The sequence below is a fragment of the Wallemia mellicola genome, assembly GCF_000263375.1.
Source record: "Wallemia mellicola CBS 633.66 unplaced genomic scaffold WALSEscaffold_5, whole genome shotgun sequence".
Taxonomy (NCBI): domain Eukaryota; kingdom Fungi; phylum Basidiomycota; class Wallemiomycetes; order Wallemiales; family Wallemiaceae; genus Wallemia; species Wallemia mellicola.
The window spans coordinates 345971-373953 of NW_006531962.1; the positions used below are offsets into that span (position 1 = coordinate 345971).

The 27983-nt window shown below is 40.9% G+C and overlaps 14 protein-coding genes across 14 annotated transcripts; 7 read left to right on the forward strand and 7 right to left on the reverse strand.

Annotated features, from left to right (window-relative positions):
- Positions 1 to 139: 139 nt before the first annotated feature.
- On the reverse strand, positions 140 to 1013 carry WALSEDRAFT_16561 (RNA-binding domain-containing protein; the record flags this gene model as incomplete). Its single annotated transcript, XM_006957105.1, has 3 exons — positions 140 to 404; positions 624 to 895; positions 945 to 1013. Coding segments are annotated over 3 exons (606 nt in total), but the record flags the coding sequence as incomplete, so codon positions are not given.
- Positions 1014 to 1101: 88 nt separating this feature from the next.
- Positions 1102 to 2009, forward strand: WALSEDRAFT_31869 (hypothetical protein). Its single transcript, XM_006957282.1, has 5 exons — positions 1102 to 1238; positions 1289 to 1416; positions 1459 to 1565; positions 1612 to 1815; positions 1857 to 2009. Exons 2-5 carry the CDS (start codon positions 1290 to 1292, stop codon positions 1884 to 1886), a joined length of 468 nt encoding a protein of 155 aa, XP_006957344.1. The 5' UTR covers positions 1102 to 1238; position 1289; the 3' UTR covers positions 1887 to 2009.
- Positions 2010 to 2170: 161 nt separating this feature from the next.
- On the forward strand, positions 2171 to 3410 carry WALSEDRAFT_56843 (hypothetical protein). The gene is made up of 2 exons (XM_006957283.1): positions 2171 to 2494; positions 2538 to 3410. The coding sequence occupies exons 1-2, from the start codon at positions 2249 to 2251 to the stop codon at positions 3216 to 3218; spliced, it is 927 nt and encodes a 308-aa protein (XP_006957345.1). The 5' UTR covers positions 2171 to 2248; the 3' UTR covers positions 3219 to 3410.
- On the reverse strand, positions 2221 to 4045 carry WALSEDRAFT_56844 (hypothetical protein). Its single transcript, XM_006957284.1, has 4 exons — positions 3886 to 4045; positions 3782 to 3840; positions 2538 to 3735; positions 2221 to 2494 (listed from the first exon to the last, which is right to left on the reverse strand). Exons 1-3 carry the CDS (start codon positions 4027 to 4029, stop codon positions 3396 to 3398), a joined length of 543 nt encoding a protein of 180 aa, XP_006957346.1. The 5' UTR covers positions 4030 to 4045; the 3' UTR covers positions 2221 to 2494; positions 2538 to 3395.
- A 151-nt stretch (positions 4046 to 4196) lies between these two features.
- On the reverse strand, positions 4197 to 5063 carry WALSEDRAFT_59891 (Snf7-domain-containing protein). Its single transcript, XM_006957285.1, has 3 exons — positions 5024 to 5063; positions 4828 to 4977; positions 4197 to 4780 (listed from the first exon to the last, which is right to left on the reverse strand). The coding sequence occupies exons 1-3, from the start codon at positions 5049 to 5051 to the stop codon at positions 4272 to 4274; spliced, it is 687 nt and encodes a 228-aa protein (XP_006957347.1). The 5' UTR covers positions 5052 to 5063; the 3' UTR covers positions 4197 to 4271.
- Positions 5064 to 9350: 4287 nt separating this feature from the next.
- Positions 9351 to 11139, forward strand: WALSEDRAFT_36725 (asparaginyl-tRNA synthetase; the record flags this gene model as incomplete). The annotated part of the gene is made up of 2 exons (XM_006957287.1): positions 9351 to 9372; positions 9419 to 11139. The coding sequence occupies exons 1-2, from the start codon at positions 9366 to 9368 to the stop codon at positions 11137 to 11139; spliced, it is 1728 nt and encodes a 575-aa protein (XP_006957349.1). The 5' UTR covers positions 9351 to 9365.
- WALSEDRAFT_68127 (hypothetical protein) lies at positions 9351 to 13175 on the reverse strand (the record flags this gene model as incomplete). The annotated part of the gene is made up of 6 exons (XM_006957286.1): positions 9351 to 9370; positions 9417 to 11416; positions 11461 to 12719; positions 12765 to 12831; positions 12876 to 12951; positions 12999 to 13175. 5 exons carry the CDS (start codon positions 13173 to 13175, stop codon positions 11286 to 11288), a joined length of 1710 nt encoding a protein of 569 aa, XP_006957348.1. The 3' UTR covers positions 9351 to 9370; positions 9417 to 11285.
- Positions 13169 to 13705, reverse strand: WALSEDRAFT_59893 (histone-fold-containing protein). The gene is made up of 2 exons (XM_006957288.1): positions 13489 to 13705; positions 13169 to 13445 (listed from the first exon to the last, which is right to left on the reverse strand). Exons 1-2 carry the CDS (start codon positions 13570 to 13572, stop codon positions 13218 to 13220), a joined length of 312 nt encoding a protein of 103 aa, XP_006957350.1. The 5' UTR covers positions 13573 to 13705; the 3' UTR covers positions 13169 to 13217.
- Positions 13706 to 13835: 130 nt separating this feature from the next.
- WALSEDRAFT_59894 (alpha/beta-hydrolase) lies at positions 13836 to 16704 on the forward strand. Its single transcript, XM_006957289.1, has 6 exons — positions 13836 to 13928; positions 13971 to 14069; positions 14113 to 14154; positions 14201 to 14627; positions 14675 to 15501; positions 15550 to 16704. Exons 1-6 carry the CDS (start codon positions 13890 to 13892, stop codon positions 16630 to 16632), a joined length of 2517 nt encoding a protein of 838 aa, XP_006957351.1. The 5' UTR covers positions 13836 to 13889; the 3' UTR covers positions 16633 to 16704.
- Positions 16705 to 16815: 111 nt separating this feature from the next.
- WALSEDRAFT_36734 (DEAD-domain-containing protein) lies at positions 16816 to 18991 on the forward strand. Its single transcript, XM_006957290.1, has 5 exons — positions 16816 to 16852; positions 16903 to 16966; positions 17014 to 17094; positions 17141 to 17903; positions 17959 to 18991. Exons 1-5 carry the CDS (start codon positions 16833 to 16835, stop codon positions 18528 to 18530), a joined length of 1500 nt encoding a protein of 499 aa, XP_006957352.1. The 5' UTR covers positions 16816 to 16832; the 3' UTR covers positions 18531 to 18991.
- Positions 18992 to 19475: 484 nt separating this feature from the next.
- Positions 19476 to 21042, reverse strand: WALSEDRAFT_31877 (hypothetical protein). The gene is made up of 6 exons (XM_006957291.1): positions 21015 to 21042; positions 20701 to 20964; positions 20502 to 20655; positions 19842 to 19953; positions 19644 to 19722; positions 19476 to 19597 (listed from the first exon to the last, which is right to left on the reverse strand). Exons 1-6 carry the CDS (start codon positions 21015 to 21017, stop codon positions 19571 to 19573), a joined length of 639 nt encoding a protein of 212 aa, XP_006957353.1. The 5' UTR covers positions 21018 to 21042; the 3' UTR covers positions 19476 to 19570.
- Positions 21043 to 21077: 35 nt separating this feature from the next.
- WALSEDRAFT_56851 (hypothetical protein) lies at positions 21078 to 22721 on the reverse strand (the record flags this gene model as incomplete). Its single annotated transcript, XM_006957292.1, has 2 exons — positions 21078 to 21649; positions 21672 to 22721. The coding sequence occupies 2 exons, from the start codon at positions 22719 to 22721 to the stop codon at positions 21494 to 21496; spliced, it is 1206 nt and encodes a 401-aa protein (XP_006957354.1). The 3' UTR covers positions 21078 to 21493.
- A 1019-nt stretch (positions 22722 to 23740) lies between these two features.
- Positions 23741 to 24701, forward strand: WALSEDRAFT_44361 (ubiquitin-conjugating enzyme). Its single transcript, XM_006957293.1, has 8 exons — positions 23741 to 23854; positions 23903 to 23927; positions 24047 to 24145; positions 24194 to 24250; positions 24304 to 24320; positions 24374 to 24455; positions 24505 to 24521; positions 24570 to 24701. Exons 1-8 carry the CDS (start codon positions 23760 to 23762, stop codon positions 24619 to 24621), a joined length of 444 nt encoding a protein of 147 aa, XP_006957355.1. The 5' UTR covers positions 23741 to 23759; the 3' UTR covers positions 24622 to 24701.
- Positions 24702 to 24893: 192 nt separating this feature from the next.
- Positions 24894 to 27236, forward strand: WALSEDRAFT_68133 (PIN domain-like protein; the record flags this gene model as incomplete). The annotated part of the gene is made up of 8 exons (XM_006957294.1): positions 24894 to 24903; positions 24952 to 25273; positions 25323 to 25446; positions 25493 to 25630; positions 25674 to 25824; positions 25872 to 25945; positions 25993 to 26365; positions 26412 to 27236. The coding sequence occupies 8 exons, from the start codon at positions 24894 to 24896 to the stop codon at positions 27167 to 27169; spliced, it is 1950 nt and encodes a 649-aa protein (XP_006957356.1). The 3' UTR covers positions 27170 to 27236.
- Positions 27237 to 27983: the final 747 nt, after the last annotated feature.

Here is a 27983-nt window from a genome sequence, read left to right on the forward strand (position 1 = left end):
ACTGTGCGCTGTGCACGTTTGGATTCAACTGATTGGAAAAAGCATCGCTGGCTAATGAAAGTGGTCTTATCAACGATGAAGATCCTTGGGTGATACCCCTTTCAATATGAACCTTTAGCAGTCTGCCAGCGATTTCGGAGCCATCAAACATCTGTACTCCCTGTATGGCTTCTGACTCATCGGCGAATGTTATTATACCATATCCTTTGCTTGTTCCATCATGATTCGTTGCGACTTCTGCCCTGATCACATTACCAGCGGCTCTGAAAGTGTCCTTGAGTTCTTGCCATTGCATGTTGTAAGGTAAATTGCCCACAAAAATATTACGGTTTGTAAGCGATGGTGTGGATGCTGTTGCAAGGTTTGCTGGAGGTGATGAACCCAAGGCACGCAAAGTCCTTGCACTTGGAGCTGAAAAGCCTTTATTCAAGATAGGTTCAACCATAGCAGGATTTTCGACGTCCTGAAATTGCTGTGCGACGTTTGCGTAGCTTGAATTTGGTTTCTCGAGGGTGGCCGAATCCGGGAACATCCTCGGAGGTACATGAGCCCCGGACATCATACCATTGAACACAGGTTGATTCCAATGCTGGAGCATGTTTGGCTGGATAGCTCCCATGTACGGGCGTATCGTCTGGTTGTGAGGCTGGGATTGCGGGCCCGGCAGATCGTACTCTGGAGGTAAGCGGTCGGGCCTAACTTCGAGTGTTCTCGTCTGCCAGACGTAGCCATTGTAGAGCTCTATTGCTTTCGCTGCGTCAATCTCAGAGCCCATAAGAACGTTCCCATAGCCCTTGCTCCTGTTGTCCAAACCTAAGGCAACGTCTGCACGTAGAACTGTGCCAGCTTTCCTAAATAAATCCTTTAGATCCTGCCAGCGAACTCTGTATGGTAGCTGATAAGGCGATAAGATGATTTGCAGACTGCAATAAATGGAGACCTACGTTCCCGACGAAGAGGTGCGTTCTGCCATCCCTTCCAGACGCGCCTATGCCAGCACCTGGGGTGTTCATAGGGCTGTTTCTTAATAAATTAGCGGCCGCTTCCGTCGAGGCCGTAGCGCTGTGAATAACGTGTTCGATATCTACGTCCGTAATACCCCTCTATGCAGGTTTAATAGAAATCTATAGAAAGACTTAGACGCACCTTCAACCCAAAATTACTCGACATTCTCGTCGTCCTGAAGGAAGCTGCAGATCACTTCAACTCTCTCGAATAAACGATCATTTAGAAAATACGTGAGTTTGATTTATTAATAAAAAAAATAACTTCTGACTGTTGTTTACAGTATGCCACGCAACTCTCGCTCATCAGGAAGGTCATCTGCTAGCTCACAACCAAGGACAAGCTCTTTCGGTAACCAGCAAACTAGACAAGCCCATACAGCTGCTCCAGCATATGGTCAGCAGCGTTCAGGTGCGTAGATTTGCTCTCTATAACCCCTCTCACACAACACAGCATACGCTCAGCAACAAGCTCAGCCACAGCAAGCTCCAGCTGCTCAGCCAGCAGCCACTGGTGCCGGTGGTTCTTTCTTAGGTAACGTAGCATCCACTGCAGCAGGTGTATGTTTATATATCGTCATACTAGCAAATCTCACAATCCTGATAGGTTGCCGCCGGACATGGTCTTAGTAATATGCTTTTCGGTGGCTCTAGCAGCCACCAAGCCCCAGTAGAGCAACCGCCTGCACCTGTACAGCAGCAATCCGCTGAACAAAAACCTGTTTGTGAAACACAGGCTAAGGACTTCGTGACGTGCTTAAATGCGACGGGCGACGTCAACAGCTGCTCAGCGTTACTTGAAATGCTCAAGGTGAGTTTGGTGACTTTAATAACCGTCTCTAACTGTCATAGTCATGTCAAGCTGCTGCTGCACCATACTAGATAACCAATCATCAGGAATAGAGAATATAGTATATTATACATTAGTACTCCCCATTCATCGTTATTTATGACAGTTACTCGCTTGTATCTTGCTATTTCCGTCAAAGTGATATTTCGTAAAAACCCCCAGGAACAGCGCTTCCTTTGCGTGAATAGGGTGTACTAACTATATCCGTGCATCCTACACTCCCCCAGTTATCTTACTATTGTCACATATGCAGTGTGACTTTACAAAGTTCTGGTGTCATGCTGTCAAACACATTCCATTCCTTAAACTGGTATGTGTCAGAGGAGCTTTTAAGAGAAATGTCTAGCTTTTTTCTTTCTTCCCTTTCGATCAAATAAACAAGACAATCTAAACCATGTCTAGTCTCGAAACAAGATCAAGCAGCCCGAGCGATCGTTTCATAAAGCCGCATTTGCCTCCGCTGCAACACAAGAGACCTTCACCACCTGAATCTGACGAGAGTGACGATGATCAGTTCACTTTCAGCCCGGTCCATTCACCAGCACTCAACTCGGGAACTTTCACCAGTGGCCACAGAAAATTTGTGCTCACACCAGCACATGAGTTCTACTATAGACAGAAGATGCTATCATTATCTAGAGTAAGCTCATATATTTTTTATGTGTATCTTCTGACGATATCAGTCACAATTCGCTACAGTAAGCGACTACAGTGCGCATGTCACAGCAATAGTGCAGAAGCTTATGGCTGCTGGCGTACGCCTCACCGAGAGCGAAGCGACACACGCTTATATTCGAGGATTACCTGACGTTACCGCCCAAGCTGTCTTATCTTCGCTTGAGAACAACACGTCATTTACAAAAGTACAACTGCTCACCCACGCTGTCGAAGAAGCTCGCTCGTCTGCCGTAATGGCTGGCCAATATGCAGCTGAGCAAGCGACCGAACCAGTACAAAACAATAGAAAGACAACTGCATCACATCGCAGAGTGAGATATAGATCGCACTCAGTCACAACGCAGCCTACATCGAATCACCTCATGACAGCTTTAACGTCGACGCCGCAAACTACCACAATGTCAAGGCCACGTTCAATTGCCTTCCCACGGGCACACAGACCTAGTATCTCTAATGTTAATGACATATTTGACAATGATAAGACACCACAAGCCGGAACGTCGTTGCCAAAATTCACTCCACTCAGTCCACCTTCAGAATCACTCCTGAGTCAGACAGAAAAACTTAGTCTATGTTCGCCGACGAGACATAAGAGAACTGTACAGCGCAGTTCTCCTTACGCTTCCCCAACTAAGCGCTCGCCAGTCAAGCGTGAAGGCCCATTTGGATTAGGATTGGGTATCTAGAAATAGATCAGAATTGCCCACTACACTTTTTAGGATCTCGGATGTAACATTACCAACATTACCAATAGTACGAACATTTTCAACAACTATGTTTTATTTTCTCTCATTTTTGCTCACGATATTCTCTACTCATGACATGTTTTTCTTTTTTGTATTACCAAATATATAATAGAAATCTTAAATAAGAACAAGAGATGCTAATCCGACTAATGCGAGAGCTACCATTGAAATGCTTACTTGGGTTACGCGTGAGGAATCGTCATTGTTTGAACTGTTGTTTGAGCTACCAGTTGGCTTTGCGTTCGCTGTGCTTGGAATTGTTGCAGATGGATCTGGATATTGGCTTCCCTTCGGCTTGATCTCAAATTCCTCCGATTGAGCGTATTCTTTGTTTTGGTCTGTCGGATCTGCGAAGACAAGGTAATAGCCTTTACCGGCGTCGAGGTTGACACCAGCATTATTGTCAACTTGGTATGAACCACGCTCGGAATCTACGATTCCGGTTACTGCCGCTTGCCTGTATCACTTGTTAAACGACACTCATTGTATTCTAAAACACTCACTTTGAAGGCAAGACTTTTTCATCATCGTTTTTTATAATAACGATGAATTGATCTGGATCCTGAAAGATATTATTAATTAACCACGCGTTTGCTTTTACACTCACAGATGCACTCGATTTCCAAGCGAATGTCTGAGACTCTGAGGCGATCCACCAATTGTTCTTGTTTGGTACGGTAATTGTGAATTTTGCTAATGATGTGCAAGTGATTGCCAAGATTGTAAGGACCGTGAATAGCGTGAATTGCATTTGATATCGTCTTTAATGAGCGTGAGTGTGAGTTGTTTTATAATATAACTATTTAACGTGATATATATAAAGGAAAAGAGATCTAGAATTCAATGTTTTATAATAAATTCGAATTTTAGTTCAAATCTTCAAATATAGTCTTATGCATACCGATCAGCAAGCAGGCGTTTGGTATGTGAACTTAAAGTGATAATGCATTAATAAAAAGTAAAGAGAAATACCGTAAAGATAAGCTGAAGGGTTTACATAGCCAACTGAGCCTGTAACTGTCTGAGTTCCTCATCCTCGTCATCTTCCTGGCTCTGTGCTGCTGGAGTGGACTGGCTAGCTGTAGCTGGTATAGAAGCTGTTGCTTGAGGTCCTGCAGCCACTGGGGCATGCACAGGAGCTCTCTCTGCGCCCAAGAGCCTATTATTGAGCTCATCCTGCTCAAGTTGCTCAAGCTCGTCATTCAACTCATCCTCGTCGACAGGATCGTGATGTACAGGATTCGAAATCGCGTCTGAGATTTCATTCGTGAGATCCATCTGCTCACGGATGCTGTCCATCGTGGAGTCGACTTTGTCGATATTAAGATTCCCGTGTATAGATTTCAATGCGTCTGAGCCCTTCTTCATTGCGGTTATCGTCTCAAGGTTCATATTCGCCGATTCCAATGCATTCACTTGCGACTCTAATGTCAGCCTCGTACCCGCTATTCTATCGAGTTCACCCTCGAAGGCCTTCTTCTGACGGAGAGCAGCTGTGGCCACTGTATCGTTGTGTCAGTAATGATGTACTCATATGAGCTAGACGTACGTCGCTTGTTCGATGTAGCGTTAGCTTTCGCCTTCTTGAGCTCCTCTTCTATCTTTTTATTCAGATGCTCCTCCTTCTTATCGAGCATCAAAAGCTGTGATCTGAGCCCGACTATCGCATCTCTAGCACTCCCCCTATTATCCTTCTTGCCTAGAGGGAGTTAGAAATAATAAAATAAACTCCAATTGCTGCTTACCAACTATCCATGACATCCACGAGCTCATTTTTGTTTTTCGTACTTGACTGTATTTGGTGAAAGGGAAATCGCTTCTTGATTGTTATCACGACGGCGACGCGATAGAAACGCGTGCCGATATAAAATATACCAGAGATGGACGCAAATAAGTGTCATATAGAGGTAAATATACACCATACCAGCTGCCATCTCTCACCATCTCCAGTCTATCGTGATACACGGTTTTAAAAGTTACAGAGATCAGACGATCGTTAAGCCATTTTCACCAGGCCATAATGTCGTAGTAGGTAGGAACGGCTCCGGTAAATCAAACTTCTTCTCTGCCATTCGTTTCGTTTTGTCAGACGCCTACACTTCACTATCGCGAGAAGAACGACAAGCGCTGTTGCACGATGGTACATCCTCCTCAGCTACTCTCTCGGCTTTTGTCGAAATCGTATTCGCAAATCCAGACGGTCGATTCCCAACTGGAAAACCACAAGTCGTGCTCCGTCGAACAATTGGTTTGAAGAAGGATGAGTACTCACTTGATAGAAAGACAGTTAGCAAGGGTGATGTCGTCAACTTGCTAGAGTCTGCTGGCTTTTCGCGCTCAAATCCCTACTATATTGTTCCACAGGGTAGAATATCATCACTTACCAATGCGAAAGATAGTGAGCGTCTTCAATTACTCAAGGAAGTAGCAGGTACACGCGTATATGAATCTAAAAGGACTGAATCACTCAAAATTATGCAAGAAACAAACGCAAAACGCGAAAAAATTGTCGAAACATTGACATCATTAGAAGCACGTCTGAGTGAATTAGACCACGAAAAGGAAGAACTTCGCGAATTCCAAGAAAAAGATCGCGAACGTCGTTGTATTGAGTATTCACTTTATCAACAAGAGTTAGATTCTGTTCTGGCAGCACTTGATAAACTTAAAAAAGATTATGAATCTGATTTGGTTGAAGCATCAAAACGCACAAATGATGTCCAAGAAAGAGACATGAAATTACAGTCGCTGGAATCAACGATAAATGGCATTGAGCAATCACAATCACAATCTCTCATCGATAAGCAGCAAGCGACAGATGAGCTTGCTGAGCTCTATAAAACACGTACACAGTTAGAATTAGCTATTGAGGATGCCAGAGACGCTGGTGAAGGTTCCACATCTAGGCGTGACGCACTCACAGCTGAACTCAGAGAGCTCGAGCAGAATATCAGAACTTTCGAGAGTGAACTCGAGGAACTAACTGCCAATTGGGAAGAAAAAGTACAAAAGGAGTCAGAATTGAAGAGAGCTTTAGATGACACAACAGTCCGTCTTACTGCCTTATACGCCAAGCAAGCCCGCGCTTCTCAATTCAGCAGCAAGGAAGAGCGCGATGAATACCTCAAAGCTGAAGTGAAATCCCTCGAGGGTACAATTGCAACTCGTCAGCAAGAAGTCAACAACTATACCACCGAACAGGAAGCAATTTATGAACGTATAGCTGACTATGAGAAACGTATCGAGTCGATAAACTCGCAAAAAGACCAACGAGATGAGGAAGTAGACAGTGCTAAAAACGAGCTCGTCAATTCTAAACGTCAGCGTGTAGAATTACTCGATAATCGTAAGGAATTGTGGAGAGAAGAATCGAAAATCGAGCAGACTCTAGCTTGGGAGAAAGAACAAAAAACTAAAGCAGAGTATATCTTCCACAGAACGATGGATAAAGACACAGCTAATGGTTTGAAAGCCGTTGACACTATCACTAGAAGATTAAACTTAAATGGAGTTTACGGTCCATTGTTCACGTTATTTGAAGTGCCTGATGAATTCAAAGCTGCGGCTGAGATAACAGCAAATACATCACTTTTTCACGTTGTTGTTGACAATGATGCGACAGCTCAACAAATACTGAACGTAATGGTCAAAGAGCGCCTGGGTAGAATAACATTTATGCCCCTAAACAGACTGAAACCAAGCCATTTCGATTACCCAGAAGCAGATGATGCTATTCCACTGATTGAGCAGCTTACATTCAATCAAGATCTCTTACCTGCGTTCAAGCAAGTATTTGGCAGAACAATAGTCTGTCCTGATTTGCATGTTGCTGGTCGCTACGCGCGTAGTTATGGCTTGAATGCTACTACTATAGATGGTGATGTTGCAGAACGCAGGGGTACACTCTCTGGTGGTTTCCATGACCGTTCGAGGAGCCGTTTGGATGCGGTAAGGCAGCTCATGGAATGGGTCAACAGGGTGTCATCATCTGAGTCTAAATCCATTGATATCAAAGAACGATTAACCACATTAGATCAAGAGATTAATCAACTTGCTTCTTCTTACACTCGTGCCGAATCTAAATTGATGTCAATTAGATCGAGAGATGAACCACTTGTTCTCGAGTTGGAAAGTCACGAGCAGGATAAAGTCAAATTACAACATCAGATCCGTCAATTGAAGCGGGAAAAGGACGAAAACGACAGTGATATCGAAGACATGCGCACTCAAATTTCTGTCTACAAGGAGGAACTTCAAGAGGAGATGTCTGAGAGACTCACTGAGGAGGAAGAGGAGAGATTGAAAGTACAATCGCATGAACAAGTCGAACTGAAGGAGAAACTTGCTGCTCAAACGGCTGAGACGACTGACGTTGAGAGCCGCAAGGAGCTACTCGAAGTTGAGATTAACGAAAATCTCCGCAGGAATAGGACACTCATTGAATCTCGATTGAGGAAGATGGAAGATGGTGCAACAGACAATAGCGATCAAGATGAGAGCTCCCGACAGGCTGAATTGGATTCAACGACGCGTCGCATCAGTAAATTACAAAAACAACTCGCGAGAATCGAAGATGACCTCAACAACTACGACAATGAGATTAAGAATACAAAGAACCGCATTGACGAAATCCAAAGTGAACAAGATAGCCAAAACCGCTCTATAGGCAAGCAAGCAAAGAGTGTAGAGAGGTATCACGCTAAGACTAAGACATTACAATCACGAAGAATGGAGTTCCAGAGGAATATTAGAGATCTCGGTGTACTCCCAGAAGAAGCTTTCTCGAGGTATACCAACACCTCATCCGAGAGGCTTCTCAAGCAATTGTCGAAAGTTAGGAAGGCCCTCAGCGGTTATTCACATGTAAACAAGAAGGCTGTCGAGCAGTTCACGACGTTCACTGAGCAAAGAGACGAACTTATACAGAGACGTGATGAGCAAGACCAAGGTGCAGATAGTATTCAGGAGCTTATTCTCCACCTCGATCAGCGTAAAGATGAAGCCATTGAGCGTACTTTTAAACAAGTATCTAAGTATTTCAGTGAGGTATTCGAAAAGCTTGTTCCTGCTGGGCATGGTAAGCTTGTGATGCAGAAGAGGATCCAAGGTGGTGATGACGTGGGTGTTGATAATTATTTGTTCTATAACTAACAACCTGTTAAGGAATCATCGGATGAGGATGAAGAGAGAAGCACAACTGATAACTACACCGGTGTATCAATCAAAGTATGTTAAATGCTCTACTTTGAATTATCTCTAAGCACTCTATAGGTTTCCTTCACATCAAAAACCGATGAAGGTGTACGAATCGCCCAGTTATCAGGAGGACAGAAAGCTGTTGTTGCATTAGCAACCGTTTTCGCAATCCAACGTACTGATCCAGCACCATTCTATCTCTTTGATGAGATTGACGCAGCTCTCGACGCACAATACAGATCATCAGTCGCGTCCATAATCAGTGAACTGTCTCAATCTGCTCAGTTCATCACAACTACTTTCAGACCAGAGCAGATAAGCGTAGCAGACAGCGTAAGTAGTTTGAGATAACGTGGATTCATTATTAACATATTGTACAGTTTTACGGTGTAATGTTCACCAATCAGAAGATATCAACGATCACTCCAATTAGAAGAGAAGACGCTCAAGAGTTTGTTACTACTGAAACAACAGGTACGGGTTAGTTAGATTTTGTCAGCCAAGCCTCTATCCTTTAGTTTTCTATCCAACACAGATTCAATTGGGCAGCTATCTATTTTCTCCTGAGTATTTTTGTAATGATTACCACAGCAGATGTATAATTGATCGATAATCTGGTTATGTGAGGGTTGATTTTGTATCGTATATCGATAAACTCACGTTCTCACATTTCGATTGTTGATAGTCATTCTTCATTAAACATCCTTGGAGTTTGCACGCTTTGGGTGGGTGAGCATTCAGTCAAAGGTGCTGGAAAAGACAAACCAAGGTGATGGCAAGCGTCTGGCTTCTATTACAAGGATAAGAGGAGTGAATCGTTAGTTAAAATTCTGCCCACGTCAGTCATTTTTAAGAGTTCTTTCTTCAGCGCTAACAGCGAAGACGGATATAATGTCAGGTGGGTCTAAAATAGAGAAATAAAGAAAATAAGTAATAAAATACAGGACAAATAGTCTACGTTGACGAATTGGCTACAGTTGAACAGCCTTCCGGTACACCAAACCAGCCATATAAATCAGTCGTCGACGTACTCACAGAGACACCAGACGCTCAACTATACGTCCTTAAAAAGCCAGAAGAGGGTCAACCACCTGTCAAGGCAGTTAAAGAGCGTACAAACATTGACTACGTTCCAATTTCAGGCGCTGCCTTGAAAAAAGCAAAGAAGACAGTTGAAGTTAATGCGAAAAACGCTGCTAAGAAAGCACAAAACAAGGAAAGATTAGAAAAGGAAGAAGCCGAGAGAGCGGAGAGAGAAGCAAAGCGTATTGAGGAAGCAAAGAAAGTTGTACTCACTTTAGACGAGTCACTTCCAACACCAACAAAGGTAAAAGCATACCAATTAGAAAAGCACCGCGACCAACGCATCAAGATCTCCGGTTGGGTCCACAGACTTAGAGCCCAAAAGGGTATGACATTCATCATTCTCCGTGACGGCACAGGATACCTCCAAGTAGTTTTGACTGGAAAGTGTACAGAAACATACGACGCACTCACATTATCTGTTGAGTCAACAGTCTCTATCGTTGGTACACTCAAGGCTGTCAAGGAAGGTCAACAAGCACCAGGTAACCATGAGTTAGTCGCTGATTACTGGGAAGTCATGAGCAAAGCTCCATCCGGTGATGAAGCATTCAACAACAAAGTCTCAAAAGACTCAGACCCTTCAATACAAGCAGACTTGAGACATTTGGTTTTGCGTGGTGAAACAGCCTCCAACATTATGAAAGCCAGAGCAGCAGTTCTCAAGTACTTCAGAGAAGCATTCGATTCTCAACATGTTACCGAAGTCACACCACCATGTATGGTCCAAACTCAAGTCGAGGGTGGTGCAACATTATTTAAGTTCGATTACTACGGTACACCAGCATTCTTGACACAATCATCTCAATTGTATTTGGAAACCTGTTTAGCTAGTATAGGTGATGTCTACTGTATTCAAGAATCATTCAGAGCTGAAAAATCATTAACACGTCGCCACTTGTCTGAGTACACTCACTTGGAAGCTGAATTGGCGTTTATTGATTTCAATGATCTTCTCAGCCACATTGAAGAAGTTATTTGCATGGTTATTGACAAATTACTTGCTGATCCTAAAATCTCAGAAATCGTTTACAAATTAAACCCAGGTTTCGTCAAGCCTTCACGCCCATTCATGAGACTTGACTACAAGGATGCTATCAAGTGGTTGCAAGACAACAACATCCTCAAGCAAAACGAAGATGAAAATGGTGACAAAATCTTCAATGCTGATGGAACACCACAAATGTCTGAACACCAAGTCGGTGACGATATTGCTGAAGCTGCTGAGAGAAGAATGGTTGACACACTCAACGTTCCTGTCTTCTTGACTGGCTTCCCAAGAGACATTAAGGCATTCTACATGAAAAAGGTCCCAGGTGATGAAGGTTTCACTGAAGCTGTCGACTTGCTTATGCCAAACGTTGGTGAAATTGTCGGTGGTTCAATGCGTATTGATGACTATCAAGAACTTATGGAGGCCTACAAGCATGAAGGTATTGATCCAGCTCCATACTACTGGTACACCGAACAAAGGTTATGGGGTTCAAACCAATCTGGTGGTTACGGTTTAGGTGTTGAAAGGTTGTTAGCATGGTTGTTAAACAGATTCACAGTCAGAGATTGTTCATTGTACCCAAGGTGAGTATCTTTTAACTCGTTATTGTTTCACTAACGGTCATCGCAGATACACGGGACGTTGCACACCATAGAGTGCTCACTTCTGTTACTCTTTTTTTATCTATTATCTGCTCTATTTGTCCTAATATGTATAGATGTTTCATCGTCAGTTTACTTTTTTGGTACAATCTCTATAAGTCTACTCGGGATGCCTTTGCTCTTGAGGAGATCAATGATGATTTTGATTTTGTCTCCTTGGACGATGACTTCCAATTCTTTTGGGTTGTTTTGCATAGGACCAGCTGATTGTTTGTTAGAAATGTCAACTTGCGGCAATAAAACTCACTCGTGGTGCTACTAGCGCAAATAACCTTCAATTCATTCGCCAAATCATCCAATTTTAATTCAAACTCTTTGAATGGACCAGAAAGATGACTTGTGACCTTACGACCCTGACGTTGCTTGATTTGGAGTGCGAAATTGTTGATGTGGCCTTTAATCAATCTGCTATTTGTGCCATTAGTCAGTCTAGTGAATGGCTGCATGTGCTGAACGAGTCTTCCAGTTACTTCCTGACGTGGAACAAAGTCAACATCATCGTAGGTAATCTTACCCTTTTTCTGGTTTGCTGGTTTAGCATAGAGGGCACTAGCTAAGATGTCATTTTGCTTTCCGAGCACATAGGCATGATCAGCTGGATGAATGAGGTTATGGGACTCAATGAAGTCGTTGGAAGCAGCGCGTAGCTCGCTAGACGTGTAATATTCGTCAGGGTCTACACCAGCATGCGCGAGCCAATCGCGGACTACGCCCTTAGCGAGGTAGACATCTTCCACAAGATATCCAGTGCGTGTCTCACTTGGCAATGATTCCTGTTTGCTTCGCTTCTCGACTTGCTTTTCAGCTACGGCGAGTGTTTTGTGACCTCTCCAGCCTTTTACTAAGGGATGGGTATTATTCAACCTCGTTATGATCACGTTTGACTTCTGCTCCTTAAAAGAGAGCAAATCGTCCTTCTCCATAGCCTTGAGGAACTTTGTCGCCTTCTTAAACGAGCTGCTCTTCAAATCTGTCAAACCAGGGTCAACTCTTGATGAACGACTAGGGAGGACGTGAGCGGATAAGAGCGTCGACGCTTGCATTGGTAGCTCAGCATCCTTTAAAGACGTCGTAATGGCATGTACCAGTGCATTCTTGAGTATATCATCGACTTCTTTGACTGATAGTTGGACATTCTGGTAATCACGGTCGTCTTTCACATCCAAATTGTCGACCTGAGGTGTCAGTGTCTCGACAGGGCCGTCGGCTTCATCCTCACTATCGTCGAAATGACCATCTTGTCTCCCTCCCTCTGGTATATCCTTTGGTTGGCTTCCAGCAAGCCATAAGGCATCATTGATAGAGTGTGAGATCAGAACAGCTTTTCCAGTTGCGTCCAGTGTCATTCTAGAAGTTGGTATTGCTGTTTTTCCAACGCATACGGGCGCTAGATTTGGGCCATGCTCTGCTATAGCGACTAATTCACCTTCCTTAACGTCAGGAAGTTGAGAAGGGTTAGATTTGAGGGCAATTCCGGGTGCCATGAGATCTGCACCGGTTGATATCCTTATTACTGCATTAGAGTAGCTGGTTTATGAGATAGTAACCCACTTATCAATAACAAATGACCATGTCGTAATAACGGGCAATAACGAAGGTTTCTTAAAGAGGGTGTATACTGTACCGTCTTAGGTGATATATTAACAATAGTAATGCACTCACCAGATGGAATAAGTTCATCTTCAGATTTGCCTACTGTGTACCACAAAGGGTCGTTATTCTGAGCACTATATACAAGCTTGAGAGCCTGTGAGTATTATTGGGCCACTAAATAACGATACGCACGCCATTCTCATCGTTATATGTCTTTATTTTCATCGAGCTGACGACATCCGGTACTAGCAATTTAGCGTCGTCGTCATTCAATTGGAAACGCTCCTGTATTTTAGATCTCAGTTTCTTTCTATCAGAGTTCTTGAGCGTCGTCTGTGGTTTAGCAGAGAATGCTTTCTTAAATGACATCAAGGTTCTAAAGATACATAATAGATACAATAAAGTACACGCTTATTGGCCGAAACCGTAGAGTATTCTACCCTGTCTCTTGAGAGCGTAGACGACGTCGAGTGCAGTCACAGTCTTTCTCTTTGCGTGTTCTGTGTAGGTGACAGAGTCTCTGATGACATTTTCCAAGAAGACCTTGAGAACACCACGAGTTTCCTCATAGATTAGACCGGAGATACGCTTAACACCACCACGACGCGCTAGACGGCGTATAGCTGGTTTGGTGATACCCTAGATGGTTGTGAGAGATGACGAGAAACAGCCATCGACTCACTTGTATGTTATCTCTCAGAATCTTACGGTGGCGCTTAGCACCTCCTTTCCCGAGACCTTTGCCGCCTTTACCTCGACCTGACATCCTGTATGTTTATCTTCAAGAGATAGCAGGCCTCAATGATGGCAATAACCAAAAGCGGTAAGTTAGTCATTATTCTTAATAGATATCTACCATTATAGGAAATATCTCAGTCACTCGGTCGGCGTCACTCTGACGTCGATTCGTTCTTACTAAGAAATCTAGTTTTCTATAGTACAATCAAGGTCAATTTCCTTTAAATTTCTTTATAAAACGTACTTATATCCTGCCTACCTACATAGAAGCATCATCTCACCCCTGATACAGCACATCTCCCAGATCTCATCTACAGAAGGAGATCTCTTGAATTTATAGTAGAAATGATGGATCCTCTATCATTGAGTGTCAATCTATCACCTGTGCGTTTATATCTCTTATATATCATTCTCTAATCCTCCCAGGTCGTTCTCAGAACTCTCGTACGACATCTCATCAAGAAGCGCAACAAAGAGGATAAGCGTGAAGTGGATGATCCAAATGATGAGTATGCATTTGACCAGGTTTGTTTCTTTTATATCTTCGCTATTACGCTGACATCAGTAGACATTTAAGCTAACGAGAGCTTTCCTCGATATTGCAATGAATGTGGGCGATATATTTAAGGTAGTATTATTTCTAACACATAGTAAAGCACCCCGTCGAAGATCTTCAGAATCTGGGATCCACATATGTTCCACCACCATTTTGGGTGCACAATGTACCTGTAACAGTCCCGATGAGCATTTGCAATGATGCGGCCGAGCACCTTATCAAAGCATTTGGTGGTGAGGAGCCTATGCGTGCCGCTGTCGGCGGCACACGCTGGTGGCAAGTCCGACCAACTGCCGGACTACCAGCCGAGTGGATATGTATGAAAAGTGATAGGAAGCTGGCTACTAGGCATAACAAACTAAAAGTACGCGAGCAGCCAAAGGATCCACTCACCCCACAATTTTTTCAAGACATCGAGGGTCTACCCCGCACAATTCTCTATGTTCATGGTGGTGCATACTACTGGGGATCTATAAACACCCACAGATATTTAATCTGGCGTATGGCACGCAAAATGCGCGGAAAAGGTACTTCCTTATTCTTTTTGGTAAAATCTTTACTGACATTACACAAGCATTCGCGGTCAGCTATAGATTATCACCACAATATGGATTCCCTTGTGCGCTGCATGATGTTTTAAGCGCGTACCTATATCTCCTTTATCCACCCGAAGGTGCACCACATAAGGCTGTCGATCCAGCAAACTTGATTTTCGCAGGTGACAGTGCTGGTGGTGGACTCCTACTTTCATTATTACTCATTATACGTGACTTAGGGCTACCACTTCCTGCTGGTTCAATCCATATCTCCCCATGGTGTGACCTCTCGCACAGTTTCCCATCAGTGCTTCAAAACTACGAGACGGATGTAATACCTAAGTATGGATTCGTGCACAAACCTTCAACACTATGGCCACCACCAAGCGAAGATCTCTTACAAAGAACACGCGAGCACATTAAATCATCGACGCTGAGATCCACTTCCCCTCTAAAGGGTCTCGGTACAGCAGCGTCCCACAAAGCTGAGAAAGGGCGGAGGAAAGAAGAAACAAATGCTGCAATCAACGCTGAGCATGGTCGTGAGAGAATGGATATTCCTCGAGAAGTGCCTACAGTCGACATAAATGGCAAAACAGTGGAACTCAAAGGACAAATACAGATGTATGCAACAAACGAGCAAGTTGGTCATCCTTACGTGTCGCCAGTATTAGCCCATCTGGGCGGTCTTTGTCCATTGTTCATCATGGCTAGCGACGGCGAGCTCCTTCGGGATGAAGCAATATATGTCGCCCACAAAGCTGCCCGTCCTGACGAATTCGAGTATAAAGAGGACGCTAAACGTCGGTTACCAAGTATGAACGGAATAGAAGGTCGATACGGTCCAACGAAAGTACATTTACAGGTATGGTTTTTTTCTTATGAGTGAAAGCACATATCTAACCTGCTCTAGGCATATGACAAAATGTGTCACGATCTCCCGCTTTTCAGCATGGTCACGCCAGCAAAATACGCATATAGAGCTATGGCGGCGTTCTGCTTCCACGTAACGAAAGATAAGGCTGCACAGCCATCACCTGCAATCAAACCAGCACACAATGGTATGACAATGTCAGACTTTGAGTTAGACAATCCGCTGGAAATGCCACCGACGCCATCATCAGGATTAGCATCACCAACAAAGCTGCCAGAAGCTAAGTCACCGCGGAGAAAGTTCTCCTTGTTAGGATTAAGAAATGAGGGTGCAGGGTCAAGTGATATGAGCAGTCCAGTCACTTCAAATGGCTCTCAAGACAATGCGCCATCGAGTGATGCAGAGAGACCGATAAAAGCAGGTCCAGGTACGGCTGGACATATAGCAGTCTACGACGAAGCCACTGCTTTCAAAGATGGCAACATGATTAGAGAGAGAGTCTCCATGGGTGGGGTAACAAGACCAATGGAACCACCAGAAGAGTTAGAGTATCTCCGTATGTCTGTAAACGAAGTGGGAGTTTTCAAACCGGACGCAGTGAAGCGCTATATAGAAGGAATGGAAAGCTGGAACACCAAGTTCAAACATGCAGCTAAGAACGTTGAAAGGCAGCGCGAAAAGAGTCTCAGAGAGTCACATATACATGCTGAAAAGATGATGAAAGAGAATGATGACATATTTGACATTCCTGAAGTGACATGGCGTTGGCAGTGGGCGCTTGAGAATGAGAAGCCACCACCAGCGAGCATTGTTGCTCGAAGAGACACTCAGGAAGCCCGTAGATTGGTAGAGCTCGTTGATAAAGTTGACAACAAGCACGCAAGTAAGACTGTCAACCTGTGGACATTGATAGTACACCTCCTTAGTCCGCAGAAGAGTAAATATGGCGTCAATGATGAAGATGAAGTTGGGCCATGGACGAGAGATATCGAAGAGCTAAAGAAGAAGTATCAGACGGATGAAAAGGGTGAGGTAATACCGGAGGAAGTTAGTGCAGACGAGGAGAACAACTTTGACAACAAGAAAGAGGCATGGATGAAGAGCCAAGTGAAAGACGAATGAAATGTGTATTTTTAGCATATGTAGATGGTATTAATGTAATTAGATCTCATAAATGTCAGAAAGATAGTAGAGTGATGATGAAAAAACTGTATATAAGAAAGAAAGAATAGAGAAAGCTAATGTAGAAATAAATGATAAAGTAATAAAAAAGAAAAAAACCAAGAAATTTCTAATAAACTTCTTAGGAAATTACCATCACGATGGCTTCGACGTCTCAAACGTGAGTGATAAGTAGAGAATAAGATATAGAGCGTATTAAAAGGAATACAGACAAGAATCTGAATGGAAAAACCAAATAAGAGCACCGCCAAAGGATTTACGCCCGCAAACTGAAGTGAGAAAGCGTGAAAGATAATGTTCACACAAATTAACAGCCTCTAGGATGTTACAAATACAAAAGGTGGAGAATGGGAAGATTTTGGACTCAGAAGAGAATTATTAATGGGTATTTTTGAAGCAGGTGTGAGTGAGAATTACTCAGCTGTCATTGATTTACTCAGAAATTTAGTTTGAAAAACCATCACCTATACAGGAGGAAGCTATTCCATCAGCTATAGAAGGCAGGGATATTTTAGCAAGAGCAAAAAATGGTACAGGTAAAACTGCATCATTCGTCATTCCATCTTTAGAGAAGATAAACGTACAGAAACCAAAAATTCAAGCTTTGCTATTAGTACCTACTAGAGAGTTGGCTTTGCAAACCTCTCAAGTATGCAAAACATTAGGCAAACATTTAGGTATACAAGTCATGGTTACCACAGGTGGTACTACTTTAAGGGATGATATTATGAGATTAGCCGACCCAGTTCACATTTTAGTTGGTACACCAGGTAGAATATTAGATTTGGCAAGTAAAGGAGTTGCCAACCTTGAAGAATGTCCAACATTCGTTATGGACGAAGCAGATAAATTATTATCACCAGAGTTTACCCCAGTTATGGAACAATTGTTAGGTCATTTACCTTCATCTAGACAAGTTATGTTGTTCTCCGCAACATTCCCATTAATTGTTAAAGACTTTAAAGAAAAACATATGAGAAACCCTCACGAAATTAACCTAATGGATGAATTGACACTTAGAGGTATCACACAATATTACGCTTTCGTTGAAGAGAGACAAAAAGTTCACTGTTTGAACACTTTATTCTCAAAATTACAAATCAATCAATCAATTATTTTCTGTAATTCAACCAACAGAGTTGAATTGTTAGCAAAGAAGGTTACAGAATTGGGTTATTCTTGTTTCTTCTCTCATGCAAAGATGTTGCAGAGTGAGTTTAAAAAGCTTTTCTCTTAAAAAGAAAACTTACTAATAATTTTCATTAGGCCACAGAAATAGAGTATTTCACGATTTCAGATCAGGAGTTTGTCGTAATTTAGTTTGTTCAGATTTGTTGACACGTGGTATTGATATCCAGGCCGTCAACGTAGTTATAAACTTTGATTTCCCAAAGAACAGTGAAACATATTTGCACAGAATTGGTAGATCTGGTCGTTACGGTCACTTAGGTTTAGCAATAAATTTAATCACATATGAAGATAGATTTAGTTTATACAAAATTGAACAAGAATTAGGTACAGAGATACAACCAATTCCATCACAAATTGATAGGTCGCTTTACGTTGCACCAAACGCAAGTAATGAAGATGGTCAAATTCAACAATCACAACAACAAAACCAACAACAAAAAGGTTTACCTACATTACCACCTACACAACAAGTTATGAATGCATATGCACAACCACCACCACAACCAACATTTAACCAAAATCAACAACAGAATAACCACCATCAATACCAACAACGTAGTCATCGTGGTGGATACAACAATAATGGATACTACGGTAATTATCGTGGTAGAGGTGGACCACCACGTGGAGGAGTGCCTAGAGCTTAGATTCTTTTCTTTTGACTATTTCTTCAATCTGTGATATAGTTCTTCTCATTTTTTCAACTCATTTCCTTTAACGCTTTTCAACATGCTTTCTTTTTATTCAATATCTCCTTTTCTCAATTTAGTTACTTGAATCAGTAGTTATCTCAAACATCAAATCATTTGATTCACTAACACTTATCAAACAATCCGTCAGGACGGGATACTTTTACGTTATTAATATGAAAAGATATCCTTTTATTATTATATTTGCAAAATAAATGCAAATATCCACCAAACTAGCCAGATATTGAAAGCATTCAACATGCTTTTTACTTTAGTTAATCTAACCACCGCAAACGATTATCAACTAACCTTTAAACAAGCAAAACCCAACCGATTAACAATAATAACCGAGAAAATAAGAAATAAAAAACTATTTAAATTCAGATTGTATTTGTATCAATGCATTCAGATTCAATTTGAAATATACATATGTTTTAATAATTGCATTAGTAGTACATTGAAAGAATAAATATAAAGACATATTAGAGAATTATGTTTTCAACCTAAATAAATTGTAAGTATGTTCCTTTCAAAACAACACTAGCGTTGCTTATACAGAGTCAGACGTAGAAGATATAGACTCAGCATAGACGGTTCAAAGAGAACCAGTCAGAAAGCCATGCATATTTGATCTTAATCATCATCTTGTATAGCATATCTTGCTAGTTTAAGCTGTTAAACTCACACTAGAGGACGTTGTTAGTTTGAGTTGTAAGAAAAACGAGAGAAGAATCAGTTGAATCATTTAAGGACAAGCAGTCCGTCCACATATTCCCATAAGGAAATTGGATAATACATGCGTTTAAAGCATCATTATTCTCTCAAGTCAAATTCACTCACATCATAGTTCGTTTTGAAGGAAGGAATTAAGAGACAGAAAATTTAACAGCCATAAAATAATAAAAAAACATAAATTTATTACACATTTAATATTCAGTCACGTTCTTAATAGTTTAAATTGTATCCAAAAAGAATACTGCAATTGTAAAAAAAACCCTCTACTCTGTTTTGCTTTGAGTGTAATCCTAGTAGTTATTAGATAAAGACCAAACATCGAACAATGCCACTAACCTCCATTTCAGCATCTAAATCTTCAGCTGTCTTTGGAGTTCTCTTTTCCGGCTTTGGTCCACGCTTCTTGGCTGGTTTCCTAACAATCCTGTTAATTGATCGCTCCTCAAATCAATTGCCAATAACTGGATTTATTGAGATTGAAGAACTAAATCCCCAAAAATCCAATAACGAGCAATTTCAAAATATGAGACTCACTTGAGAGCCTTCTTCTTTGGTGCTGGTTTTTCGTTCACCTTTGGTGCCAATCTGTTGACTAATGAACTCTTATCTGCTGTTTCAACGACTATTTCAATCTTGATTGGTCTGTCTGTTGATTTTATTGAAAAAAGGAGCATACGTCAGTCAATTGTTCTTATATAAAGCACACATTATTTAGATAGTCTGTGTGATATCATTTATCCCATAATTGACTGACCGACTGACTGACTGTACTCGTTGCGCAATTATAAAGTGAGAAAGAATTGATAATTACTGGGTCATTGGCGAAGAATCAAAAGTCAAAGTTAAAGTAATCAATGCAAGGTATCAACTGCCTATCCAACTTGTGAGCTGGTGAGAATGATCTATCTACGTTGGTTCATAACCAAATTTAGCTACTACTAAGACAAGTTAGTCACTCTCAACTCTTAAGAGAGATGATCGATCAGATTATGCAAGACTGCACTATCCGCGTCAACTGACACATCAAGTCAGGTCACGTCGCGTCATCAGTATTTAAAATACTAGACCGACATTAGAAAAATGTCGTCAAAAATGTGAGCTAAAAAGCCAGTTGAACGCCGTAAGCTGTCAGTATTAGTAAATCCCCAACACAACTATCTAAATAATGTGTACTACGAAAAAGGTAAGACTAACTGTTGTCAATGAGGCGACCGTTAAAGTCATTATAAGCTTTGTTACCATCGCCTGGTCTCTTGAATCTGACCTGAGCGAAACCTTTTGAGTTTCCTTTTTGGTCGTAGCTGATGCTACATTCGCTAACTGGACCAATAGTGGTAGTCATCAATTCCTAACGAGATTTAGTGGAAGTTACTATAGCTAACTATTGACACACCCTCAAAGATTGATCATTTACATCGAGAGGGAGGTTTGAAACGATGATTTTCTTAGCGGTCTGTTCATTAATTGGAGCGCCTTGCTTAGTCTTTGGAACGACGCGACCGGCGACAGGTTTAGCACCTTGTGCAAGACGCTTTGAGCCACCTTGCTTTGGGCCGGCTGTGCGTTTGCGCTGTTGAGTTTGCTTACGGTTGCTACGTTGCTGCTGACGTTTTGCCTTGATAACGTCTTCGAGTGGTTGATCGATGTTCATAGATGACTGTATGGCGTTATAAATATATTTTCTAAACAATTTTACTATTTACTCACCATTTTATCGTTTCAGTTCTTGGAGGTATGAGTCCAAGAGATGGTGGCTTCACATTCGACGACGAAGATGAATAAAAATAAATTTAAATTAGAGAAATTTGATAAGGACAGCCTCTTAGAAGAATTCAAGCAGTCAGAGAATTTGGACTCTATTCATGATCCAAGTTGAGATCTCCTGTGCAATTTTTCTAACGCAGAGATGGCTAACTAGACTGTATAGATTTGTCTTTGAGATTGCAGAAGATATGCTTGCTCTTCAATTGCTGGCTCAATACTCGGAAGAACTACGAAACTGACAGGTTAACACTCGAGATCAACGACGGTCTCAAAGAAATCGAGCTCGAGCATGACAGGCAAGGTAATACAAATATTCTTATAATAATAATTACAATTTACGCTCATTTTCTTAGAAACTGAGCAGAAGAAACTAGTCGCTTTTATGAATCAAATCGAGGATGCGCTTAAAGTTCTCTAAATGTTCAAGTTACGAGGTGATGCGGGGCAGATGGTACTGTCTTCTGCTCTCGTGATTGCGTAGTTGAAATATCTGCAAGAAGTGCACCTCCTTTACGATTACGCTTACCACGTCTCATCACACCTCGTCTAGTAAATGATAGTCCCTTGAATCTATAATGCTGTTCACGTGTTAAAACATACACACTTCTCATAATCAACTCTTACCTTCTTATTCATGTAATAGAAAAGTACGCAATCTTGAACACTCTTGTTTGGGATTTTCTCCGCGATTTCAGCAAATGACTTTGGTGTGTCGACATATGCTTTCAAAAATATTTCCTTTTCATCTTCGCTCCAGAATTCAGATTCATGACTACGCTCGAAGTAGCTGATTGGATCCAATACTCTGGCATTCGCGTCATTATACGCGCAAGACCATCTATCGATCGAACTGAGCTCTTGATTGGGTATATGGGCTTGAGTTCTCTCCGCCTTAACGTGTGGATCCTTTTTATCAATCGCCTGTAATCTCTGCAACATCCGTGATAAAACTTTTTCATTCTCCATTTCCTCCTTACTATTCTCGTCAACGAGGTGTAATGGCTCTGCTTCTTGTACAGCTTTATCGAAAACTGAACTAGAATCTGTCACCTCCATCTCAGATGATTCTGCAGGTGGTGTAGGCGTAGCTTCCGCGACAACGTGTTGAGGTACCGCGGATGCAGGTTTTCGCGACATATTTGCATTCCTTCTATTTGTAAGCTCAACATGCACAACCGCGTCACCCCTTCTCGACCTTTTGTTAGGCATTTGTGGTGCTGATGCAATCTTGATATCCTTATTGCATCTAGCTTCCCAATCAATTTGTAATGTCATATAATCATCTTGTAAAGCCTCAATCTTTTGATTTCTTGCCTGGTTTCTGATTATCATATAGTCCCTCATCTTATCCTTAACTTTTTGATGATCTTCTAAAACTTGAGCTGTTATGGACTCAAATGATAGCATATTGCTATCTGTATATTCAAATCCTAACGGTTGAACAGGCTTATCAAGTAATTTCTCTTTATTGTCTTCTAAAATTGGCTCTGTCGGCTCGAATGATATTCCATCTATCTGCTTCTCCTTCACGGTGTAATTCACAAGTTGATCTAGATCATATAATGGCGTGCCATCAGGTGCATCAGATTCCACTCGTGCATTTTGTCGTAGTCCTGAGACTGTGTGTGGATTTAAAATGAAAGGGGCCATGATGGTGTCTCTTGACTAACAAACGAGTGAAGTGTAGTTATAAAATAAAAATTTAATTGGTAAATTGTTTATATATTAACTTTAATTTGTATTCAAATTTAATACGACACGTTAATTCAAGTCCCTAATCTCTGCTATCGATTTTAGACGGTAATGGAATGACGGAAATTATTACATTAAATGGGATATATAGTATTTTATATGCCAGCAAATTAGCTATTAGTAATTTTTTTAATCTCAATGGCTGTTTTCACGGATAGAGAAAAATTTAACGTTGACGAGGAATGTGCGACCTATGAGTCGAAATAAACTATAAAAATGGTTGGAATACAATCGAACATAGCTGTTTCACACTATAGGATCATTTAATTATGCACTTCATAATTGATAACGTATATGTCAGAGAACGAAGTAGGAAGAGGATGATTACGATCATGTGAGTACACGAAGAATGCGGATCGGAGAATAATAGACTAATCATGAACTGATTTCATGACAATATAATATTATTCGTGTGACTTATGTGGTAAGTACATGATGACGAAGTTGTCTTTATCATGCAATCTACGAGAGGGTAGTGTATGTAATAAAAGGAATACTCAAAAGTACATAAACCATGCACGTTTACAGTCGGACAAACATGCACCTATGTAAACTATCACTGGAGGAGAGCATCTTTGGATATTATTTTGTTCCTCAAATACTTAATCACGGAATTTGTAAAGCTGATAAATGAATGCAGCTATGTCTAAAGCTGATTACTGATCTGCTAAGTCATCATACCTGGTTACCAAAATTTGTACTCTAGATGTTTATATAGTCTTTCACTGTATATAGTAGTACATAATACGCTAACATCTCCTGGTTTTATCCGCTTTGTCCAATTTTCGGTCATAGCTAAGCGGCGTCAAAAGAGGAAGAGAGAAATTTGTAAAATAAAGAAAAGGATGGATTAATGAAACTATTAATAATATTACCGTAGTCTTTTGTAAGCTTATAGTCCCTCGTCATCTCTTTTTAGTCGACCATCACCACGAAATGGCTTTGAAGAGAATTAACAAAGAATTACTCGATTTAGGACGTGATCCACCTTCAAGTTGCTCAGCTGGTCCAACTGGAGACAACATGTTCAAGTACGTTCTTCTTTCCCCGATTTCGAGATTTTCTTAGACCACACACAGCTGGCAAGCAACTATTATGGGACCAGTAAGTGGCAATTTAAAGGTGGATGTTAATCCGGTAATATATATATAAACTCTATATTACAATTCATCTTGATATCCCCTTTTCTCTTCCATGCTCAGATTATTGACAGTTACATACAGTCCCAAAGCCCATATGATGGCGGTGTCTTCTTCTTGAACATCGTTTTCCCTACAGACTACCCATTCAAGCCACCAAAGGTTTCTTTCCAAACTAAAATTGTGAGCTCATCACATTTGTTCCGTGTACCTTCCTAATCTCAACTCAAGTACCATCCAAACATCAACGCAAATGGCTCAATCTGTCTTGACATTCTCAAGGATCAGGTGCGTAGTTTCTCTACATAGTCATTATATCCTTATCGAATTTTCTCGAACAGTGGTCACCTGCTTTAACGTGAGTTCACCCGCTATAGCGACCTATCGGAGGTATTGACTGTATCGCACCAGCATCTCCAAAGTTCTCCTTTCAATTTGTTCAATGCTTACCGATCCAAACGCGGATGACCCACTTTCACCAGAAATTGCTCACGTGAGTGCACGTATCTTGATTTATCTTGCATTTCTAACGATTACTTCAGCTTTACAAGGTTGACAGGTTTGTCTGATCCTCCTGTAGATTTGCCCCCATTGACGACTTATATAGACAGCGTTACGAAGCTACCGCTAAAGAATGGACCCGCAAGTACGCGATGTAAGCTAGATAAACGTACTACAAAATGACTACATTTTATAAAGATATTAAAGCATTCTTCCCCATCCATAAACACCCTTATCGAAGACACCTGGTTTGCATTGATTTGCGTTGTGTGGATGTGTGCTCTGTTAATGTATAGCCCAATTGTATAATTATGTAATCTGTAAGCTCTATACAGCCTATACATCTATATACCCCTGTATTACACCTTCGCTCTTCACATTCATTACGTGATTCAAACTACAATAAAGTAAAATCCCCGTTTAATCGCTTATGAGAGTGCGTTATATTGTTTATTGTCTATTATACGCGTCATAATAACGATCTACAGTGGGTATTTCAGGTTTAATCCCAATACTCAAGGATGCATCAAAGCCTAAGCATATTTCTGAATACAAGGGTCAAACTCTAGCTATAGATGCTTATGTTTTATTGCATCGCGGTGCATTCAGTTGTCCAGCTGAAATTGTCAAAGCTAGCTTAATACCTGATATCGATAAGCGTAATCTAGCAATATCTCAATTATCAACTAGATTTCTGAACTATGCCATATTTCAGATTAAAGCTATGATATCCATAAAAGTAAAACCATTCGTTGTATTCGATGGTGGTCCACTTGGTGCAAAGCAACATACAGAAACAAATAGAGACGAGTTAGTGATTCTTGAATATACAAAAGTGTACATCTAATAAGGATAATAGATCACGTGCTAAAAATCTCGAGATCGCACTCAAATTGGAATCACAGGGGAAGAAAACACAAGCAAGACAAGCGTTCAGCAAGTGTGTCGATATTACACCTAGGATGGCTTATGAACTTATAAAGGTTAGTATACGGTTTCTAGAAATTTTCTTTATCTAAAATCTATCAGGTTTTACTTTCACTAAAAGTCGATTACATCGTCGCACCCTATGAAGCTGATGCACAGATGTATCATCTCGAAAGACTCGGTATAGTCGATGGAATCATCACTGAAGACTCAGACTTATTAGTTTTTGGCGCTAAGAAGGTAAATGTCTTATTGTTTTCCTACCGTTTCTCACATTGTCAAGGTCATTTTCAAACTCAGGCAAGATGGTAGCTGTGATGAAGTCTCCCGAGATAGATTTGGGTTGGTTCGCATCGATGGAAAAGCTCTCTGTTCTGGAAAATGGACTGATGTTCATTTCCGTAGAATGGCAATGCTTAGCGGTTGTGATTATCGTGAGTATTAGATTTTTTCTCTGTTATCAAACTAACGAAGTCATTAGTTAAGAGTCTCCCTGGAGTTGGATTAAAGAAGGCTTTTGATGCTGTCAGACGTGGTGGTGAAACTTTTGATATGGCGAGTATTTTATTTCACAGTGATAATATAACTTACAAAAACGAAAGATTTTTATCTATTTCACTCACAATTATGAGAACAAAGTGAGAAAAGTACCCGAGGAATACAAGTTTAAGTTCAAGCTTGCAGATCTTGCTTTCCTACACCAGAGGATTTGGTGTCCAATAGAACGTAGAATTAAACCACTTAACCCACTTCCCGATGATTTAATTGGAAATGAAGAAATTAACGATTGGATCGGAAGTGATATGCCTGATGAATTAGCTGAGGGTATTGCTATGGGTGATGTATGTCCAGTTTCTAAGGAGCTTTTTATTAGCAGTGGAGCAACAGCAACATCTTACAAACCAATGTCAAACCATAACGCTATTGACGGAAAGCGACCACCTCAGAAGTCTTTGTTCGAGTTCTTTGAAAAGCGTCAGTAGTAGATAATTTCAAGAGCTCTAACTTACCACCAACGTAGGTCCTGCAGGAACAGGTAGTAATAGTGGAAGAAAGACTCTCACAAGAGCCATCGCTGAGAGCGACTTTTCTAAGAAATTACCATTATCAGCAAAGAAGGATACCCCACGAGCTCAAAAGGAGAACGTATGTTCGCCTTACTTCAGTGCAATAGCTGGTACCTCCAATCCAACAAAGAGAAAGTCGGATAAAGTTGAGACGCCACGTAAAGCACTCCCATCTAAGCAAAAGCCTGATGTTCAAGTAAGTTCGCCTATATCTATAGTAGAAGAGCTAGTATCTTCCCCAATATCTACTGTTCAGAAAGCAGTCGAATTTGATGATTATGAGGGGTTTGAAACTCCATCTAGAAGGGATAATGTAAAGAAACAAAGATTATCATCAGCGGATATATTCAGTCCTACTCAAAGACTTGAAAAGCAGCTGGATGATGCTGATAAATTAAAAGCTGAAGATAGCCTTTGTCGTGATTCACAAGATGAGGACGATGATGAAGTGGAGTATTTAGGTAACACATCAATAAAATCAACTGAGACTATTACGAAAAATTGGTGGGATCGTTTCTCATTTGACAAAAATAAGTTGTCTCAATCTCAGTCATCGGCTGCTACATCTATATCAATTACTTCATCACCACCGCCTGAAGAAGCAACACAGTCAACGCCTTTTTCATCATTCTCTACACATTCTCAACCTGAATCCACAATACCTAAATCCTCCAGTTATCGTAAACTCATGAACTTTGCATATCGTCCTTGAAAATTTTTATTTGATTAAATTAATTTAAATTAACCAAGCAATTGTATCAATTTTCAACTTATATAGCATACATTGACAGAAATAATATTATAATAGTCATCTCGTAATACTTTTCTATTCACTTTTATATCAATTGTGCTCCTCTATGTCATAGATATCGTTGATGTTTGATCTGCCGAAAATAAACTTAAGACTACACAAAATATTCCCTAAACTTGATCTAATCTAAAACATTGGTATTTCCGACGATAACACTCTTAATGTTGATTTCGCTCAACTGTTTCTTGGCTTTTGATAATGAAAACATGGCGCATATTTCTGAGCCCGAGGTTCGCTGTTATGAGCAAGCTGTTACACTGGACATGCCATTCAGTTTATTCTACATCGTTAAAACCAGTACATCAGGCAATCCCTTCAAGTCTTTTATCAAATAGTGTGTATGTCAGTGAAGACAAGGGAACAACTTAGATGGTTAAATCCGTATAATTTGAAGTAATCGTGCAGATGCAATGCTACTGCTTACACTTAGCTTAGTTTGATACCAAATATACTGACATAACGATAATGACAAATGCAAATTTTCCACTAAGATTGTGATATCTGATTAGGCATTTCATGACGATGTTTTGTTCAATAATGCCTTAACTTCCGTGTTAACCTTCAGCATATGGCTTTACTCACATCCTCTTCAAATTAGAATAAGGCCGGCATGCAATTGCTCATTTTCCTGTCGTCGTTGGTAAGACTTGCTGTGATATATATATATATATATATATATATATATATATATTACTTATAACTAAACTATTACTTA